The sequence below is a fragment of the Bombina bombina genome, chromosome 1, assembly GCF_027579735.1.
Source record: "Bombina bombina isolate aBomBom1 chromosome 1, aBomBom1.pri, whole genome shotgun sequence".
In the NCBI taxonomy this organism is placed as follows: domain Eukaryota; kingdom Metazoa; phylum Chordata; class Amphibia; order Anura; family Bombinatoridae; genus Bombina; species Bombina bombina.
Genome location: NC_069499.1, coordinates 974,681,563 through 974,701,861, shown reverse-complemented (window position 1 = coordinate 974,701,861; position 20,299 = coordinate 974,681,563). Strand labels below are relative to the sequence as shown.

The 20,299-nt window shown below is 43.4% G+C and overlaps 1 protein-coding gene across 2 annotated transcripts in view; it reads right to left on the bottom strand.

Annotated features, from left to right (window-relative positions):
- OSBPL2 (oxysterol binding protein like 2) overlaps positions 1 to 20,299 on the bottom strand; it is a 343,613-nt gene that overhangs the window by 167,107 nt on the left and 156,207 nt on the right. For both annotated transcript variants that reach the window (XM_053706680.1, XM_053706597.1), the window contains exon 2: positions 17,518 to 17,660. In XM_053706680.1, the coding sequence (XP_053562655.1) occupies positions 17,518 to 17,554 (37 nt within the window). In that variant the 5' untranslated portion in view covers positions 17,555 to 17,660. The remainder of the gene's footprint in view (positions 1 to 17,517; positions 17,661 to 20,299) is intronic.

The following is a 20,299-nucleotide window of genomic DNA, read 5'->3' as shown; positions in this document are numbered from 1 at the left end:
GTCAGCAGGAGGCGGCAAAGAGCACCACAGCAAAGCTGTTAAATAGCTCCTCCCTTCCCTCCCACTCCAGTCATTTGACCCAAGTTAATGATAGAAAGGAAAAACCAAGGTGCAGAAGTGTCTGAAGTTTATAATAACCAACAACCTGTCTTTCAAGAACAGGGCGGGCCGTGGACTCATCGTGTCAAAAAATAAATAAATTTATCAGGTAAGCATAAATTTTCTTTTCTTTTTAATGACACGATGAGTCCACGGATCATCTTTAATTACTAATGGTATTCAATACCCAAGCCAGAGTACACAGATGATACTGACAAGACAGGGAATCTAAACGGAAGGCACCACTGCTTGAAGAACCTTTCTCCCACAGAAGCTTCATTTTTGAATGCCCATGAGGAAGCAAAAGCCCTCGCGAGTCCTTGGTCGTCTGCAGGTAAAAATTTAAAGCACGGACAACGTCCAAATTGTGCAGAAGACGTTCCTTCTGAGAAGAAGGATTAGGCCACAAGGAAGGAACAACAATCTCCTGATTAATGTTCCGATCAGAAACATCCTTAGAAAGAAATCCTAATTTAGAATGTAAAACTACCTTATCTGAATGGAAAATAAGGTAAGGACACTCATACTGCAAAGCCGAGAGCTCTGACACTCTACGAGCAGAAGAAATAGCAACAAGAAATAAAACTTTCCAAGATAACAACTTAATATCTAAGGAATGCATAGGCTCAAACGGAGCCCCTTGAAGAACTTTGAGAACTATATTCAGACTCCATGGAGGAGTAACTGGTTTGAACACAGGCCTGATCCTGACCAAGGCCTGACAAAATGATTGTACATCTGGGACATCTGCCAGACATTTGTGTAACAAAATAGCTAAGGCAGAGATTTGACCCTTTACGGAACTTATCGATAAACCCTTCTCCAAACCTTCTTAGAGAAATGACAAAATTCTAGGAATCCTAAATCTACTCCATGAGTAGCCCTTGGATTCGCACCAATAGAGATATTTACGCCATATCTTATGGTAAATCTTTCTAGTTACAGGCCTAAATCATGGTCTCTATGACCGAGTCAGAAAAGCCCCGCTTGGATAAAATTAAGCGTTCAATCTCCAAGCAGTCCGCTTCAGAGAAACTAGATTTGGATGTAGGAAGGGCCCTTGAATTAGAAGGTCCTTCCTCAACGGAAGTCTCCAAGGTGGCAGAGATGACATGTCCACCAGATCTGCATACCAAATCCTGCGAGGCCAAGCCAGTGCAATGAGGATCACCGATGCCCTCTCCTGCTTGATTCGAGCAATGACCCGAGGAAGAAGAGCAAACAAAGGAAATAGGTATGCTAGACTGAAGAGCATCTATCAGTTCTGCCTGGGGGTCCCTGGACCTTGACCCATATCTCGGGAGCTTGGCATTCTGTCGAGATGCCATGAGATCTAATTCCGGCTAACCCCACCTGAGAATCAGGCTGGAGAACACTTCTGGATGGAGTTCCCACTCCACCGGATGAAAGGCCTGCCTGCTCAGGAAGTCCGCCTCCCAGTTGTCCACCCCTGGGATGTGGATCGCCGACAGGCAACACGAATGGGCCTCCACCCACTGAATTATCTTGAATACCTCTGTCATCGCTAAGGAACTCCTCGTTCCTCCCTGATGATTGATGTAAGCCACAGAAGTTATGTTGTCCGACTGGAACCTGATAAACTGGTCCCGAGGCTAACTGAGGCCAGGCCAGAAGAGCATTGAAAAATACTCTCAGCTCCAGAATGTTTGTAGGAAGAACAGACTCTGACCGAGTCCAAACTCCCTGAGCCTTTAGGGAGCCCCAAACTGCTCCCCACCCTAGAAGACTGGCGTCTGTTGTAGTATTTAAGGAGACAAATCTGCATAATCTCTGTTCCATTGACTGAGCATGCTTAACTGCAGAGATCTGAGGTGGAACCGAGCAAATGGGATGATGTTCATTGCCGCCACCATCAGCCGATTACCTCCATTAACTGAGCCACTGATGGCGGAGGAGTGGACTGAAGGACTCGACAAGTATCGATAATCTTTGATTTCCTGACTTCTGTCAGAAAAGTCTTCATTGATAGGGAATCTATTATAGTTCCCAAGAAAGTTACCCTTGCATTTGGGACTAAGGAACTCTTTTCAAAATTTACCTTCCACCCGTGAGATCGCAGGAAGGATAACACCATGTCCGTGTGGGATCTTGCTTGTTCTAATGATGGCACCTGGACTAGGATGTCGTCCAGATAGGGCGCCACTGCAATGTCCCTTAACCGAAGCACCGCCAACAGTGATCCCAGAACCTTTGTGAAAATTCTGGGAGCTGTGGCAAGACCGAAGGGAAGAGCCACAAACTGGTAATGTTTATCCAGAAAGGCAAACCTTAGAAACTTGTAATGATTCTTGTGAATGGGAACATGCAGGTACGAGTCCTTTAAATCCACCGTAGTCATAAATTGACCCTCTTGGATCAAAGGGTGAATGGAACGAATAGTTTCCATCTTGAAGGACGGTACTCTGAGGAATTTGTTTAGACTCTTGAGATCTAAAATTGGCCTGAAGGTTCCCTCTTTTTTTGAAACCACAAATAGATTGGATTGGAATAAAATCCCAGACCCTGTTCCTGTAATGGAACAGGAACTATCACTCCCAGGTCAGAGAGGTCTCTCTTTTTGTCTAGTCTACAGATAATCTTGAAAGCAGAAACCTGCCTCTGGGAGGAAAACTTTTGAACTCTAGTTTGTATTCCTGGGACACTATGTCTACTGCCCAGGGGTCCTGAACATCTCAAACCCAAGACTGAGCGAAAACGAAAAGTCTTCCCCCTACAGGCAGGCCCATCATGCAGTCTTCAACTCAATAGCAGGCTTCTTGGATTGTTTTCCCTTATTCCAAGACTGATTGGGTCTCCATGAAGGTTTAGCCTGATCCTGCTTGGAGGCGGAAAAAGAAGAATTTACTTCGAAATTTCGAAAAGAACGAAAATTACTCTGTCGTCCCTTTTGTTTGTTTCTCTTATCCTGAGGGAGAAGATTACCTTTACCTCCAGTAATATCAGAGATTATCTCCGTCAAGCCCGGTCCAAACAAAGTCTTCCCCTTGTAAGGAATCGGTAAAAGCTTGGACCTAGAGGATACATCCGCAGACCAAGGTTTTAACCATAAGGCTCTGCAAGCTAGAACAGAGAAACTTGAAATCCTTGATTCCAGTTTGATAACTTGAAGGGAAGCATCCGTAATAAAGGAATTAGCCAATTTAAGAGCTTTTATCCTATCCTGGATCTCATCCAGGGGAGTGTCTGTCCTAATAGCATCAGACAACGCATCAAACCAATATGCCGCTGCACTAGTGACGGTAGCAATGCACACAGCTGGTGTACATACATATTTTATTTTTTTTAGTAACTCCTCTAATTTTTTGTCCATAGGATCTTTGAAAGCACAACTATCCTCTATGGGAATAGTAGTTATCTTAGCTAGTGTGGAAACAGCTCCTTCCACCTTGGGGACTGTTTGCCAAGCCTCCTTAACCGAGTCGGCTATGGGAAACATCTTTTTAAATATAGGAGATAGAGAAAAGGGGATACCCGGTCTCTCCCACTCCTTAACAATGAACACAGAAGCTCGGTCTGGTACTTTTGGAAAAACCTCTATCGAGAAAGGTACCTCAAAATATTTGTTTAGCTTACTGGATTTCTTAGGATTAACAACGACCGTGGAGTCGCTGTCGTCCAATGTAGCTAAAACCTCCTTAAGTAACAGACGGAGGTGTTCTAGCTTAAACCTGAAGGATGCAACTTCAGTATCAGCAAGAGGAATTACACTGTCAGAATCTGAAATTTCACCTTCAGATGCTACTATGGTATCCTCCTCCTCAGGCTTCTGGGAGGGGGCATCTGAAATAGCAACAACTGGTTCAAAAACCTCGCTTACTGATCTGATTTTCCTCTTACGCTTTCCTTGCAACAATAGAAAAGCAGACAATGCATCAGAGATTGTAGAAGACATGAGAGAAGCGACGTCTCTTAAGTAACTCCAGTGGGAGCTATAGAGGAAGCGCAGGGCACTGCTTGTGAGGGCGGTAAAATTTGGGATGCTTGAGGAGACAGATGCGGCATATATTGAACCTCATCATTAGACTCCTGGACAACATCCGCTTTAGAAAAAGTTGGCTCAGAAAAAATATTTTCCCTATAATTTAAAGTCCTCTCAATACAAGAGGAACAGAAAGGGATTGGTGGTTCCACATTAGCATCAAAACACAAGGAGCAAGTGACATCTTGCAAGTCCCCTTGGTCCATTCTGATTCACAACAACACAATTATGAATTAAAAACTTTAATTTTGTTACAAAAATTTTAAATGCAAAAAACATTACTGTGCCTTTACATTTTAAAATGTAACTTTTTTACTGCGTATGTAAAAAAGTACTTAAAAGACTGGCAAAAAATAAATAATGACACCCCTACACCTCAGCAGCCTTGCTGAGGTGCCTACCTGACCTCAAGACCTAAATACACACAGAGAGAAATGCACTCACAGGAACGAACAACCAGCTCAATACCATTGTTAGCCTGTTCTATGCCGATTTACCACCTGGGTGCAACTTCTTTTAGCCCAGCAATGCTTTTCACAGAGTAGAACTTTCCTGTAGTATATCAGTCTGATCCCGCCTATTACGGTCAGTCCAGCACCGAAATACCAGGCAATTCCTCTCTGAACAAGGAACAAAGCAACCCCAGACGATCGTTTCAGCCTTTATTGGGCCTCGTCAGTGAGGTGTAGCAGTATTCCTCTAAGCACACTGAGCAAGGAGTCCACGTCTGGTTTCCCCTTTTTCCCATAGGGAGACTAAATACACACAGAGAGAAATGCACTCACAGGAACGAACAACCAGCTCAATACCATTGTTAGCCTGTTCTATGGCGATTTACCACCTGGGTGCAACTTCTTTTAGCCCAGCAATGCTTTTCACAGAGTAGAACTTTCCTGTAGTATATCAGTCTGATCCCGCCTATTACGGTCAGTCCAGCACCGAAATACCAGGCAATTCCTCTCTGAACAAGGAACAAAGCAACCCCAGACAATCGTTTCGGCCTTCATTGGGCCTCGTCAGTGAGGTGTAGCAGTATTCCTCTAAGCACACTGAGCAAGGAGTCCACGTCTGGTTTCCCCTTTTTCCCATAGGGAGACTAAATACACACAGAGAGAAATGCACTCACAGGAACGAACAACCAGCTCAATACCATTGTTAGCCTGTTCTATGGCGATTTACCACCTGGGTGCAACTTCTTTTAGCCCAGCAATGCTTTTCAAAGAGTAGAACTTTCCTGTAAAATATCAGTCTGATCCCGCCTATTACGGTCAGTCCAGCACCAAAATACCAGGCAATTCCTCTCTGAACAAGGAACAAAGCAACCCCAGACCTGAGAACCTCTTATTCTCTCTTGGTAACGATCAGGACTCGCCAGGGGAACGTCACCGCTACTATCCGGTCCTAGAAACGCATGTTTAGCAAGCACCATGCGCTTCTAGGCAAATACTGAACATTTATGGTCCGTTGTTATCTGTACACGGAAGTGCAGTGAAAAGGCGAGTAATTCAGAAGAACTGCCCATCGTGGGCATTGCTAACAGTAACCTACTCTCCCAGTCTGCATTTTGCTCTTAGAAAAACACCACCAGAGCCTTAAAAATCTGTCTCTCCCAGCTCCAGTGCCTGCTTTAATGCTGTCCGGTTCCCTCAGACTCTGAGAGTTTACGTGTCTTAACAATAAAAAGCATATCCTGGGGGCGGAGCCAACTACGGAGCTGTTAGGACATGAAGAGCTGGAGCTCTCCTGCCATTATCACCCAGAACTGATCTAAAACTACCTGAAAGCTCCCCAAAATACCTCCTAATTGGCAATTATATCCCCAGTCACTCCTATACCTTATCTCTGGGTCATTTATCTGGCTCCGGATATTTCTGACACTTTCTAAGACTCCCTCCCCTGTTTCCCTACACTCGCACCCTCTGATAATACCCTCACTGGTCATCGGAGACTACTCCTCACTTACCGCTATCCCCCTAGCCCTCCCGAGATTATCCGGTGACGATCCGGCCACCTCACAGCACCCTGCTTGTCTGCCGCTTTGTTCAGAGCTCTGAAACGGCACCACGGAAAAGCCCGCGAACGGCGGCCATCTTGCTCAGGCTCCTCTGTGTACTCACTGCCGCACGGGACCACGGAGCTCCTTGCTACCTTGTGAGTACTTAACTCACCCCTACCGGCTTCACATGCTTGACACACTATAGCGGAGACCCGCTTACCTCCTCACACAGCCCTGACAGGCATTCCGGAAGCGGTCCGGACCGCACACAGCCCTGCAAATTTGAGGATCTGAACAGACGCCGACAGCTGCAGAGACGCATACACCACTATCATCGTGTGGGCTTTCCCTGCTATCCAAACGGAGTGAGTACATTGTCTAACTGTAGTTATCTAGGGGGCAGAATTACTGACTCTAGTGCCTGTTACTCATACTGCTCATCTGCACAACCCCCTCCTTTCAGCAGAAGTGAAACAATTGCTGGCCTGAGGCATCCCTGTACACATGAGGCCTGAAAGTTCTCCCTAGAACATCTGACTCTCATCTAGCAGCCTCTTTTCCTCACATCTATCATAACCAGCTATATAGTGGGATTCATATTTGAGCCTCTGCAAATAACCTCATCACTTTGGCACCTATTTCAATTTGCAGTGCTAATCTAACATCCACACTCATACTCTTGCTTATAAGGATACCCTTCATAGCAATACCCCAGGGCAGAAGCCTTATACAGATACCACACAGACTGCACTAGATATCTCTAAGAATACCCCCCTCTCCCCCCTTTCCTGCGCCCATCCTTAGGCGCGGGTCATATCCAAATTCCTTTTACCGGTCTCACCCAGAGGTGGTATAATCCCTGGAGAGGGGGAGACACTCATCCATATTTCAATCTAGAAGCAGGTTAAAGGTTTTTTTTTTCCTTCTGAATATAAAAAAGAGAATGGAGGGTTGGGACTCCCCCCAGTTATCAATTCTATCTGGATAGCAATTGTTTTTTTTTTTTTTCTATTATTATCTCTCTCCATCATGGCACAATCTATCAAAAGAAAGCCGAAGCATCAGGAAAATCCTAAGAGGACCCTCACAGATCACTTTCATAGCAAAAATTTCTCTGACCCAGACCTCTCAGGGGAAGACTCTAGAGACTCAGCGGCCCCAACAGCTGACCATCCCAAATCAGAGACATCACGTAAAGATAAAACAACACTATCTCAGTCTACCTTTCTGGAATCCATTAAAATTCTAACCGACAAAATGGACACTCACTACTCCTCCTTGAGGCAAGAGCTTGTTGGCGAATTGAAACATGAAATATCCTCCTTAGGAGAAAGAACTTAGATCCTGGAAAGAAAACACGAAGATCTCGCAACTGACCATGCCAATCTTTTAGCCTATGCCCAGTCTTTGGCAGAACAGATCTCAGATCTGGAATCTAAGCTAGCGGATAATGAAGACAGATCCCGCCGTAACAATCTTAGGATCCGCGGAATCCCGGAGGATATCTCCTCATCTGAGCTCCAGAAATATCTGACTACTTTATTCAAAAATCTTCTAAATTCCACAACAGATCAGGATCTTCTAATGGACAGGGCACACAGGTCCACACGCCCCCGCAACTCTATACCTGACACTCCTCGAGACGCCATTGTACGTTTGCACTACTACAGTACCAAAGAAAGGATCATGAGAGCCTCTTTTACTAACAGACCTCTTAAAGAACCCTACCATAACTTACAGATCTTCCCTGACCTGTCCCCGCACACGCTAGCAAAAAGGAGAACCTTTCATCAGTTCACGCTAGCTATGAGACAGCATAAGATTAAATACAGATGGGGATTCCCTGTGAAGCTATATGTACAACATCAAGACCGCTCCTACACAGTCTCTTCACTAGACCAAGGCATGAGACTCCTCGCCACTTTGGAACTGGATGGACCTCCTGACCCTCCCCCCAGGAAAAAAGGGAAAACAGGCGACCTTAACGTCTCAGCTCCAGAGTGGCATCTCCACAACCCCACTTCTACACACCAAGATCCAGAACCATCCTGATGCCACTTCCTGCATCCCTAGTTTATCCCAAAGTTTGCCCCCTGGTCTAACAGGGACACTTCCTCCCAGGGAAGTCTACTTGTTTTTCACGTGTAAGTCCATACCGAGGATGGGAGTGCACTGACGGGTACATATCTTACTCCTTTTTCACTTTCCCATCCTCTGCCTTTTCCAGCAAGACTCTCTATAAGGACATCACCTGGACAGGTAAGCCTGGAGCTCACACACGGGTACTTATCCTACCCCATCTCAGCTCATGGCTCTCCCTTAACCCAATCTCTTGTTCTAACTGTTTTTATTTGATAGGCTTGCTGCTCACAAGATACTGTAGAATGGTTTTGTTTTTTACTTTGAAATGCTACCTAAGTTAACAGGCGCTACCTATGGGACAAAATATATTTTATGTTCAATGATGCTAAAGGAACCTCATCCTTAAATACCTAGATTTGTTACTGTTTATGAGTTCACTTTATGTTTTTGGAAAAAAAAAGTTTACCTCTGCTGAACAGTATTGATTATTTCACTCAGTCTGCCTCATATGCCATCAATGTTATGTACCTCCTTATTTCAGGTTTCCTTCATCGAGATCTACTATTGTTGTTAATATGCCTGATGTCTTAAATGTTTGGTCAGGAATGTACAGGGAGTGCAGAATTATTAGGCAAGTTGTATTTTTGAGGATTAATTTTATTATTGAACAACAACCATGTTCTCAATGAACCCAAAAAACTCATTAATATCAAAGCTGAATAGTTTTAGAAGTAGTTTTTAGTTTGTTTTTAGTTATAGCTATTTTAGGGGGATATCTGTGTGTGCAGGTGACTATTACTGTGCATAATTATTAGGCAACTTAACAAAAAACAAATATATACCCATTTCAATTATTTATGTTTACCAGTGAAACCAATATAACATCTCAACATTCACAAATATACATTTCTGACATTCAAAAACAAAACAAAAACAAATCAGTGACCAATATAGCCACCTTTCTTTGCAAGGACACTCAAAAGCCTTCCATCCATGGATTCTGTCAGTGTTTTGATCTGTTCACCATCAACATTGCGTGCAGCAGCAACCACAGCCTCCCAGACACTGTTCAGAGAGGTGTACTGTTTTCCCTCCTTGTAAATCTCACATTTGATGATGGACCACAGGTTCTCAATGGGGTTCAGATCAGGTGAAAAAGGAGGCCATGTCATTAGATTTTCTTCTTTTATACCCTTTCTTGCCAGCCACGCTGTGGAGTACTTGGACACGTGTGATGGAGCATTGTCCTGCATGAAAATCATGTTTTTCTTGAAGGATGCAGACTTCTTCCTGTACCACTGCTTGAAGAAGGTGTCTTCCAGAAACTGGCAGTAGGACTGGGAGTTGAGCTTGACTCCATCCTCAACCTGAAAAGGCCCCACAAGCTCATCTTTGATGATACCAGCCCAAACCAGTACTCCACCTCCACCTTGCTGGCGTCTGAGTCAGACTGGAGCTCTCTGCCCTTTACCAATCCAGCCATGGGCCCATCCATCTGGCCCATCAAGACTCACTCTCATTTCATCAGTCCATAAAACCTTAGAAAAATCAGTCTTGAGATATTTCTTGGCCCAGTCTTGACATTTCAGCTTGTGTGTCTTGTTCAGTGGTGGTCGTCTTTCAGCCTTTCTTACCTTGGCCATGTCTCTGAGTATTGCACACCTTGTGCTTTTGGGCACTCCAGTGATGTTGCAGCTCTGAAATATGGCCAAACTGGTGGCAAGTGGCATCTTGGCAGCTGCACGCTTGACTTTTCTTAGTTCATGGGCAGTTATTTTGCGCCTTAGTTTTTCCACACGCTTCTTTCGACCCTGTTGACTATTTTGAATGAAACGCTTGATTGTTCGATGATCACGCTTCAGAAGCTTTGCAATTTTAAGAGTGCTGCATCCCTCTGCAAGATATCTCACTATTTTTGACTTTTCTGAGCCTGTCAAGTCCTTCTTTTGACCCATTTTGCCAAAGGAAAGGAAGTTGCCTAATAATTATGCACACCTGATATAGGGTGTTGATGTCATTAGACCACACCCCTTCTCATTACAGAGATGCACATCACCTAATATGCTTAATTGGTAGTAGGCTTTCGAGCCTATACAGCTTGGAGTAAGACAACATGTATAAAGAGGATGATGTGGTCAAAATACTCATTTGCCTAATAATTCTGCACTCCCTGTACTTACATTCTGTACCCACCTTCCTAACAACACTCCCAGATGTTTACACCTAATCACCTTTCCTCACGGCATCCTCACTATTAAATCAGAGTACCCTATAGTATATGCCTTCTTATAAGTACGCTCCCACCCATCTCTGCTCACCTTCTTTTACACTTCCTTTAGCTACTCCTTCTCCCACACACTTCCTAGCTCTTATCTTCCACCTCCAGTTAGCCATCCAAAAAAAAAAAGGCCACCTACTTACCCAGCTCTCTGTGTCACTCACATCTCCACACATCGTTAATCCTCCTCATATGCCTGTCCAATTCAAACTGGGGGGCGCTGCCCCCGCTACCTCTTTCTCTCTCTAAATTTACACTCCTTCATCTCCCAAACCCCACATATATACATCTACCGCCTACCTCGACCTAATCATAGCCTCTCTCTTTATCCCCTACCCTCCTCTCTCCTCCATCGCTACTAGCTCTGCACCATATCAGTACCCTTTTCCCTTCATATCCCTGACTAGCTCCAACACCTTCCCATTTATTCACTTTTCATCGATTTAACACTTAAGGCTCCGCCCTCCCCCCTCTTTCCCCTGCCCCCTTTCCCCTACATTCACTGTTACTCTTTACATTCTTCTTCCACGCCTGCTTCCTCCCCTCTCCCCCATCCTCATCCCTTTTATTCTTTTAATCTAAGCGGCTCTGGCCCGCTGTTTTCCCCTCCCCGAAAAATATTTTTCAGAAAGCAAAACATATACTAATTTGCTGTGTCTTTAATTAACATCCATTCATTTTTCATAAGATTTATTGCCATACAATCTAACAAAATCTGTGTGTCAACACTGCCACATTCAAAACCACTGACACAGCTTACATCTGTAGATTCATAATGGATCACTTTCAGAAAAGAGACCCTATTCTTGCCTATCCCCATTCCCTTACCAATATTACACACGTATATAAATGTTCAGCTTATGTCATATCCATATATGTATCCCAGTTATACGTCTGTACAGCCTAGGTTTTCTGTATTTTCAGGCACTATTGTTTTGTAATAATCTTGTCTCAATAAAAAACTTTTGATTGAAAAAAAGCATATCCTATGAGCCCCTGTATTGTGTGATGTATAGTAATGAAGTGCTCCCTTTTTTTTTGTGTGTCTCCCCAGAATAATAAAGTAGCACTTACCTCGTATGTCTGCAAGACAGAAAGGCAGTTCAGCAGGTTTAAGAGGTCCTCTCCCTCCCATAGACCTGTGAAAAAACAGAATTTATGCTTACCTGATAAATTACTTTCTCCAACGGTGTGTCCGGTCTACGGCGTCATCCATTACTTGTGGGATATTCTCCTCCCCTACAGGGAATGGCAAGGAGAGCACACAGCAAGAGCTGTCCATATAGTCCCTCCCAGGCTCCGCCCCCCCAGTCATTCGACCGACGGTTAGGAGAAAAAAAGGAGAAACTATAGGGTGCCGTGGTGACTGTAGTGTATAGAGAAAGAAAATTTTTCAAACCTGATTAAAAAACCAGGGCGGGCCGTGGACCGGACACACCGTTGGAGAAAGTAATTCATCAGGTAAGCATAAATTCTGTTTTCTCCAACATTGGTGTGTCCGGTCCACGGCGTCATCCATTACTTGTGGGAACCAATACCAAAGCTTTAGGACACGGATGAAGGGAGGGAGCAAATCAGGTTACGTAAACAGAAGGCAACACAGCTTGCAAAACCTCTCTCCCAAAAATAGCCTCAGAAGAAGCAAAAGTATCAAATTTGTAGAATTTGGCAAAAGTGTGCAGAGAAGACCAAGTCGCTGCCTTACATATCTGATCAACAGAAGCCTCGTTCTTGAAGGCCCATGTGGAAGCCACAGCCCTAGTAGAGTGAGCTGTGATTCGTTCAGGAGGCTGCCGTCCGGCAGTCTCATAAGCCAATCGGATAATGCTTTTCAGCCAGAAAGAAAGAGAGGTAGCAGTAGCTTTTTGTCCTCTCCTCTTACCAGAATAAACGACAAACAAAGAAGAAGTTTGTCTGAAATCCTTTGTTGCTTCTAAATAGTACTTTAAAGCATGGACTACATCTAAATTGTGTAACAAACGTTCCTTCTTTGAAACTGGATTCGGACACAAAGGAGGAACAACTATTTCCTGGTTTATATTCTTGTTGGAAACAACTTTTGGAAGAAAACCAGGCTTGGTACGCAAAAAAACCTTATCTGAATGGAACACCAGATAGGGTGGATCACACTGCAAAGCAGATAGTTCAGAAACTCTTCTAGCAGAAGAAATAGCAACCAAAAACAGAACTTTCCAAGATAGTAACTAGATATCTATGGAATGTAAGGGTTCAAACGGAACCCCTTGAAGAACTGAAAGAACTAAATTTAGACTCCAGGGAGGAGTCAAAGGTCTGTAAACAGGCTTGATTCTGACCAAAGCCTGTACAAAAGCTTGTACATCTGGCACAGCTGCCAGTCATTTGTGTAACAAGACAGATAAAGCAATAATCTGTCCTTTTAGAGAACTCGCTGACAATCCCTTATCCAAACCTTCTTGGAGAAAGGAGAGGATCCTGGGAATTTTAATCTTACTCCATGAGAATCCCTTGGATTCACACCAACAGATATATATTTTCCATATTTTATGGTAAATCCTTCTAGTCACAGGTTTTCTGGCTTGGACCAGAGTATCTATCACTGAATCTGAAAACCCGCGCTTGGATAAAATCAAACGTTCAATTTCCAAGCAGTCAGCTGGAGAGAAAACTAGATTTGGATGTTCGAATGGACCTTGTACTAGAAGATCCTGTCTCAAAGGTAGCTTCCATGGTGGAGCCGATGACATATTCACCAGGTCTGCATACCAAGTCCTGCGTGGCCACGCAGGAGCTATCAGAATCACAGAGGCCTTCTCCTGTTTGATCCTGGCTACAAGCCTGGGAAGGAGAGGGAATGGTGGAAACGCATAAGCTAGGTTGAACAACCAAAGCGCCACTAGAGTCGCCTTGGGATCCCTGGATCTGGACCCGTAGCAAGGAACCTTGAAGTTCTGACGAGACGCCATCAGATCCATGTCTGGAATGCCCCATAATTGAGTCAACTGGGCAAACACCTCCGGGTGAAGTTCCCACTCCCCAGGATGAAAAGTCTGACGACTCAGATAATCCGCCTCCCAGTTGTCTACTCCTGGAATGTGGATTGCTGTCTGACTGGAATCTTATGAATCCGGCCTTCGCTAGTTGAGGCCAAGCCCGGAGAGTATTGAATATCGCTCTCAGTTCCAGAATGTTTATCGGGAGAAGAGACTCTTCCCGAGACCATAGACCCTGAGCTTTCAGAGAATCCCAGACCGCGCCCCAGCCTAATAGACTGGCGTCGGTCGTGACAATGATCCACTCTGGTCTGCGGAAACTCATTCCCTGGGACAGGTGATCCTGGGTCAACCACCAACTGAGTGAGTCTCTGGTCATCTGGTCTACTTGAATCATTGGAGACAAGTCTGTATAGTCCCCATTCCACTGCTTGAGCATGCACAGCTGTAATGGTCTTAGATGAATTTGAGCAAAAGGAACTATGTCCATTGCTGCAACCATCAACCCTACTACTTCCATGCACTGAGCTATGGAAGGCTGCAGAATAGAGTGAAGAACTTGACAAGCGTTTAGAAGCTTTGACTTTCTGACTTCTGTCAGGAAGATCTTCATTTTTAAAGAATCTATTATCGTTCCCAAGAAGGGAACTCTTGTCGACGGAGACAGGGAACTCTTTTCTACGTTCACCTTCCACCCGTGAGATCTGATAAAGGCTAGAACAATGTCTGTATGAGCCTTTGCTTTGGAAAGAGACGACGTTTGGATTAGAATGTCGTCCAGATAAGGTGCCACTGCAATACCCCCTTGGTCTTAGAACCGCTAGAAGGGACCCTAGCACCTTTGTGAAAATCCCCTGACCTTGTTCCACAGTTGGAACTGGGTGTATCACTCCCATCTTTAACAGGTCTTCTACACAATGTAAGAATGCCTGTCTCTTTATTTGGTTTGAAGATAAGTGAGACATGTGGAACCTTCCCCTTGGGGGTAGTTCCTTGAATTCCAGAAGATAACCCTGAGAGACTATTTCTAGTGCCCAGGGATCCTGAACATCTCTTGCCCAAGCCTGAGCGAAGAGAGAGTGTCTGCCCCCTACAAGATCCGGAAGCCGGTCCGTTCCTGAAATTGCGAAAGGAACGAAAATTGGACTTATTCTTAGCCTTGAAAGGTTTATCTTGTGGGAGGGCATGGCCCTTTCCCCCAGTGATGTCTGAAATAATCTCTTTCAATTCTGGCCCAAAAAGGGTCTTACCTTTGAAAGGGATATTAAGCAATTTTTTCTTGGAAGATACATCCGCCGACCAAGACATTAGCCAGAGCGCTCTGCGCGACACAATTGCAAACCCTGAATTTTTTGCCGCTAACCTCGCTAACTGCAAAGCGGCGTCTAAAATAAAGGAATTAGCTAACTTAAGTGCGTGAATTCTGTCCATGACTTCCTCATACGGAGTCTCCCTACTGAGCGACTTTTCCAGTTCCTCGAACCAGAACCACGCCGCTGTAGTGACAGGAATAATGCACGAAATAGGTTGAAGGAGGTAACCTTGCTGTACAAAAATCTTTTTAAGCAAACCCTCCAATTTTTTATCCATAGGATCTTTGAAAGCACAATTGTCCTCAATAGGAATGGTCGTCCGCTTGGCTAGAGTAGAAACCGCCCCCTAGACCTTAGGGACTGTTTGCCATGTGTCCTTCCTGGGGTCGACCATAGGGAACAATTTCTTAAATATAGGAGGAGGGACAAAAGGTATGCCTGGCTTCTCCCACTCCTTATTCACTATGTCCGCCACCCGTTTAGGTATCGGAAAAGCATCAGGGTGCACCGGGACCTCAAGGAACTTGTCCATCTTGCACAATTTTTCTGGGATGACCAGATTGTCACAATCATCCAGAGTAGATATCACCTCCTTAAGTAATGCACAGAGATGCTCTAATTTAAATTTAAATGTCACAACATCAGGTTCTGCCTGCTGAGAAATTCTTCCTGTATCAGAAATTTCCCCATCTGACAAACCCTCCCTCACTGCCACTTCAGAGTGGTGTGAGGGTATGACAGAAAAATTATCATCAGCGCCATCCTGCTCTACAGTGTTTAAAAAAGAGCAATCGCGCTTTCTCTGAAATGCTGGCATTTTGGATAAAATATTAGCTATGGAGTTATCCATTACTGACGTCAATTGTTGCATAGTAACAAGCATTGGCGCGCTAGAAGTACTAGTGGTCGCCTGCGCGGGCATAACTGGTATAGACACAGAAGGAGATGATGTAGAACTATGTCTACTTCCTCCATCTGAGGAATCATCCTGGGCAACTTTACTATTTGTGACAGTACTGTCCTTACTTTGTTTGGACACTATGGCACAATTATCACACATATTTGAAGGGGGAACCACATTGGCTTCCATACATACAGAACATGATCTATCTAAAGGTACAGACATGTTAAACAGGCTTAAACTGGTTAATAAAGCACAAAAACCGTTTTAAAACAAAACCGTTACTGTCTCTTTAAATGTTAAACAGGGCACACTTTATTACTGAATATGTGAAAAACTATGAAGGAATTATCCAATCTTTACCAAATTTTCACCACAGTGTCTTAATGCATTCAAAGTATTGCACCCCAATTTTCAAGCTGTTAACCCTTAAAATGTGGAAACCGGAGCCGTTTACAATTTTAACCCCCTTACAGTCCCAGCCACAGCCTTTGCTGCAACTTCACCAATCCCAGGGGGGTATACGATACCAAATGAAGCCTTCTAGGAATGTTTTTAGTGGATTCCAGACCCTCACACATGCAGCTGCATGTACTGTACTCAAAAGTAACTGCGCAGTAATGGCGCGAAAATGAGGCTCTGTCTACTACAGAGAAAGGCCCTTCCTGACTGGGAAGGTGTCTTAACAAGTGCCTGGCGCTAAAAATGTTCCCCAATGTTATAAAAGTGTGAAATTCAACTTCAAACTGTATATAATACTTAAATAAAGCAATCGATTTAGCCCCTAAAAGTGTCTACCAATTTATAGCCCATAATAAGCCCTTTATTCTGTTTGAGACTAAGAAAATGGCTTACCGATCCCCATGAGGGAAAAATGACAGCCTTCCAGCATTACACAGTCTTGTTAGAAAAATGGCTAGTCATACCTTGAGCAGAAAAGTCTGCAAACTGTTCCCCCCAACTGAAGTTCTCTCTGCTCAACAGTCCTGTGTGGGAACAGCAATTGATTTTAGTTACTGCTGCTAAAATCATACTCCTCTTTTAAACAGAACTCTTCATATCTTTCTGTTTCAGAGTAAATAGTACATACCAGCACTATTTTAAAATAACAATAAAAAACTACAACTAAACACCACAAACTCCTCACCATCCCCGTGGAGATGCTACTTGTTCAGAGCGGCAAGGAGAATGACTGGGGGGGCGGAGCCTGGGAGGGACTATATGGACAGCTCTTGCTGTGTGCTCTCCTTGCCATTACCTGTAGGGGAGGAGAATATCCCACAAGTAATGGATGACGCCGTGGATCGGACACACCAATGTTGGAGAAAGAAGAAATTCCTGAGTAAATATCTCTCAGGTTTTCAGGGTTTAGGGCAGCATCAACGCAGTGAGAATTATGTCCCACCAGTTCAGAGACTGATATGGACTATGGCTAAAACATAGAACAAAGCAACACAATCTTGCACTATTTAGAAAATATTCTTCAATAAAGAGTTTATTATTTTTAAACACCTCACTTTACCACTTCCTAGCACTAATGTAGGCATAGAGAATGACTGGAGTGGGAGGGAAGGGAGGACCTATTTAACAGCTTTGCTGTGGTGCTCTTTGCCGCCTCCTGCTGACCAGGAGGTGAATATCCCATTAGTAATTAAAGATGATCCGTGGACTCATTGTGTCATTAAAAAGAAAAACTTTATTTTAAACTGGTAAAACAGATCAGGATCACTCTCCAGGATCTAAGTATGGAAGCATCAAAGGATACTGTAAAGAAAACATTACACAAGTAGAACCCCAGAAGACCATTTATGCAATTAGCCCCATAGACAATAAACATAAACAAAAAAAAACATAGTTGATTCAAATAACTGATTACCTGTTTCGGCATCATAAAACTCCTCCTCGCTGTTCATGCTTTTTTGCTGGAACCCTTGTCTCTCTGGGTCAGCTTACTGCATCTTCACAGGTAGAATTTCCAGGACAGCTGAAAGTTGGGGGAGGGAGTGTTTCCTCAGACAGCTGCAATAATATGCAGGGAATATTAGCTCAATGTCATGTAATATCCAACTCTGACAAGGGAACCTATAAATATGTACCTTACTGATTCACATTTCCTTAAACATAACTGTTGTTATTACAGTTACAATATTGTATCTTAGATGTTTCAGACCCACTAATTACATCACAGAGATCTTCCATGTTTTTTTTTTTTTCCCAAATAGCCACAATGTATCATATGCAGAACATTGTTACAATGCAAAATATAAGTGAACTATTATTAAAGCGACACACACGAGTATGAAAAGATAATTCTCCTAAGTATTTTATTATTGCACAATAACAAAGGTATTATCACATAGTTAAAGTCAGCTCCATAGCACATATGAACTATTGTGAGTTAGCTGAACAAATAAGGGCAAATATGTATAGCTACCAATCACCTGTTAGCTCCAAGGATATGTACACATGCTTTTTTTTAACAAAGGATACCAAGAGAACAACTTAAATTTTGATAATAGAAGTTAATATAAAGTGTCATAAAATGTCATGTGCTGTCTGAATCATCAGAGTTCAATTTTGACGTTTGTGCCCCTTTAATTAAACTCTTACATAGGGTTTTCCAACAGCATTTCATCTGCTTTTTGTCTCTGATAGTAGCTGTTACTGTGGCAACCTATTCTTTTGATGGGTATGGATGGTGGCAGCCATTTTAATTTCCCAAAGGAGGGAACAAGAGACAACTTTAAAATAAAACACCCAACAGAAAAACAGACAAACCTATAAACAAATAAAATTAATGACGTGATATAAACAGATTACAGATTTCCCAGAGGTTCAAAAACGTACATAGAAAGAATACTTTTATTTTTGCATCACACATAATGGGTATTGCAATTGAGAAGTTGTCAAAGTAATGATTAGAACTGCGCTATATACATAGGCATTGGCTGCATTGGTCTATAGGATATTCTTCTGGAGCTTTATTGGATTAGTTACACAATATGTTTAATATACACACGTCCTATCATATACTTCTAAATTATACTAGACAAAAGGCACGTGCAAAAATGTATTATTAAAAGAACACAAAGTCCCACAGCACATAGAAGTATAACTTACTTTATTGTAAAGTGTAGGTAAAGAAAACAGCAACGTTTTGGGCTCTCAACCCTTATTCATGCTATATAAATAAGGGTTGAGAGTCTGAAGCGTTGCTGTTTTCTTGACTTACACTTCACAATAAAGTGAGTTATACTTCTATGTGCTGTGGGACTATGTGTTCTTTTATGCAGTTTGGAGGCCTGCAGTGGGTCTCCTGTATTGCATGTGCACATTACAAGGGGACTGATTGCAGATTCCTGTTTTTGGTTTTCAAAAAACAGAATTTATGCTTACCTGATAAATTACTTTCTCCAACGGTGTGTCCGGTCCACGGCGTCATCCTTACTTGTGGGATATTCTCTTCCCCAACAGGAAATGGCAAAGAGTCCCAGCAAAGCTGGTCACATGATCCCTCCTAGGCTCCGCCCACCCCAGTCATTCGACCGACGGACAGGAGGAAATATATATAGGAGAAACCATATGATACCGTGGTGACTGTAGTTAGAGAAAATAATTCATCAGACCTGATTAAAAAACCAGGGCGGGCCGTGGACCGGACACACCGTTGGAGAAAGTAATTTATCAGGTAAGCATCAATTCTGTTTTCTCCAACATTGGTGTGTCCGGTCCACGGCGTCATCCTTACTTGTGGGAACCAATACCAAAGCTTTAGGACACGGATGAAGGGAGGGAGCAAATCAGGTCACCTAAACGGAAGGAACCACAGCTTGCAAAACCTTTCTCCCAAAAATAGCCTCAGAAGAAGCAAAAGTATCAAATTTGTAAAATTTGGCAAAAGTGTGCAGTGAAGACCAAGTCGCTGCCTTACATATCTGGTCGACAGAAGCCTCGTTCTTGAAGGCCCATGTGGAAGCCACAGCCCTAGTGGAGTGAGCTGTGATTCTTTCAGGAGGCTGCCGTCTGGCAGTCTCATAAGCCAATCGGATAATGCTTTTAAGCCAAAAGGAAAGAGAGGTAGAAGTCGCTTTTTGACCTCTCCTTTTACCAGAATAAACAACAAACAAGGAAGATGTTTGTCTGAAATCTTTAGTAGCCTCTAAATAGAATTTTAGAGCACGGACTACGTCCAAATTGTGTAACAAACGTTCCTTCTTTGAAACTGGATTCGGACACAAAGAAGGTACAACTATCTCCTGGTTAATATTTTTGTTAGAAACAACTTTAGGAAGAAAACCAGGCTTAGTACACAAAACCACCTTATCTGCATGGAACACCAGATAGGGCGGAGAACACTGCAGAGCAGATAACTCTGAAACTCTTCTAGCAGAAGAAATTGCAACCAAAAACAAAACTTTCCAAGATAGTAACTTAATATCTATGGAATGTAAAGGTTCAAACGGAACCCCTTGAAGAACTGAAAGAACTAGATTTAGACTCCAGGGAGGAGTCAAAGGTCTGTAAACAGGCTTGATCCTAACCAGAGCCTGAACAAATGCTTGAACATCTGGCACAGCTGCCAGTCTCTTGTGTAGTAAGACAGATAAAGCAGAGATCTGTCCCTTTAGAGAACTTGCAGATAATCCTTTCTCCAAACC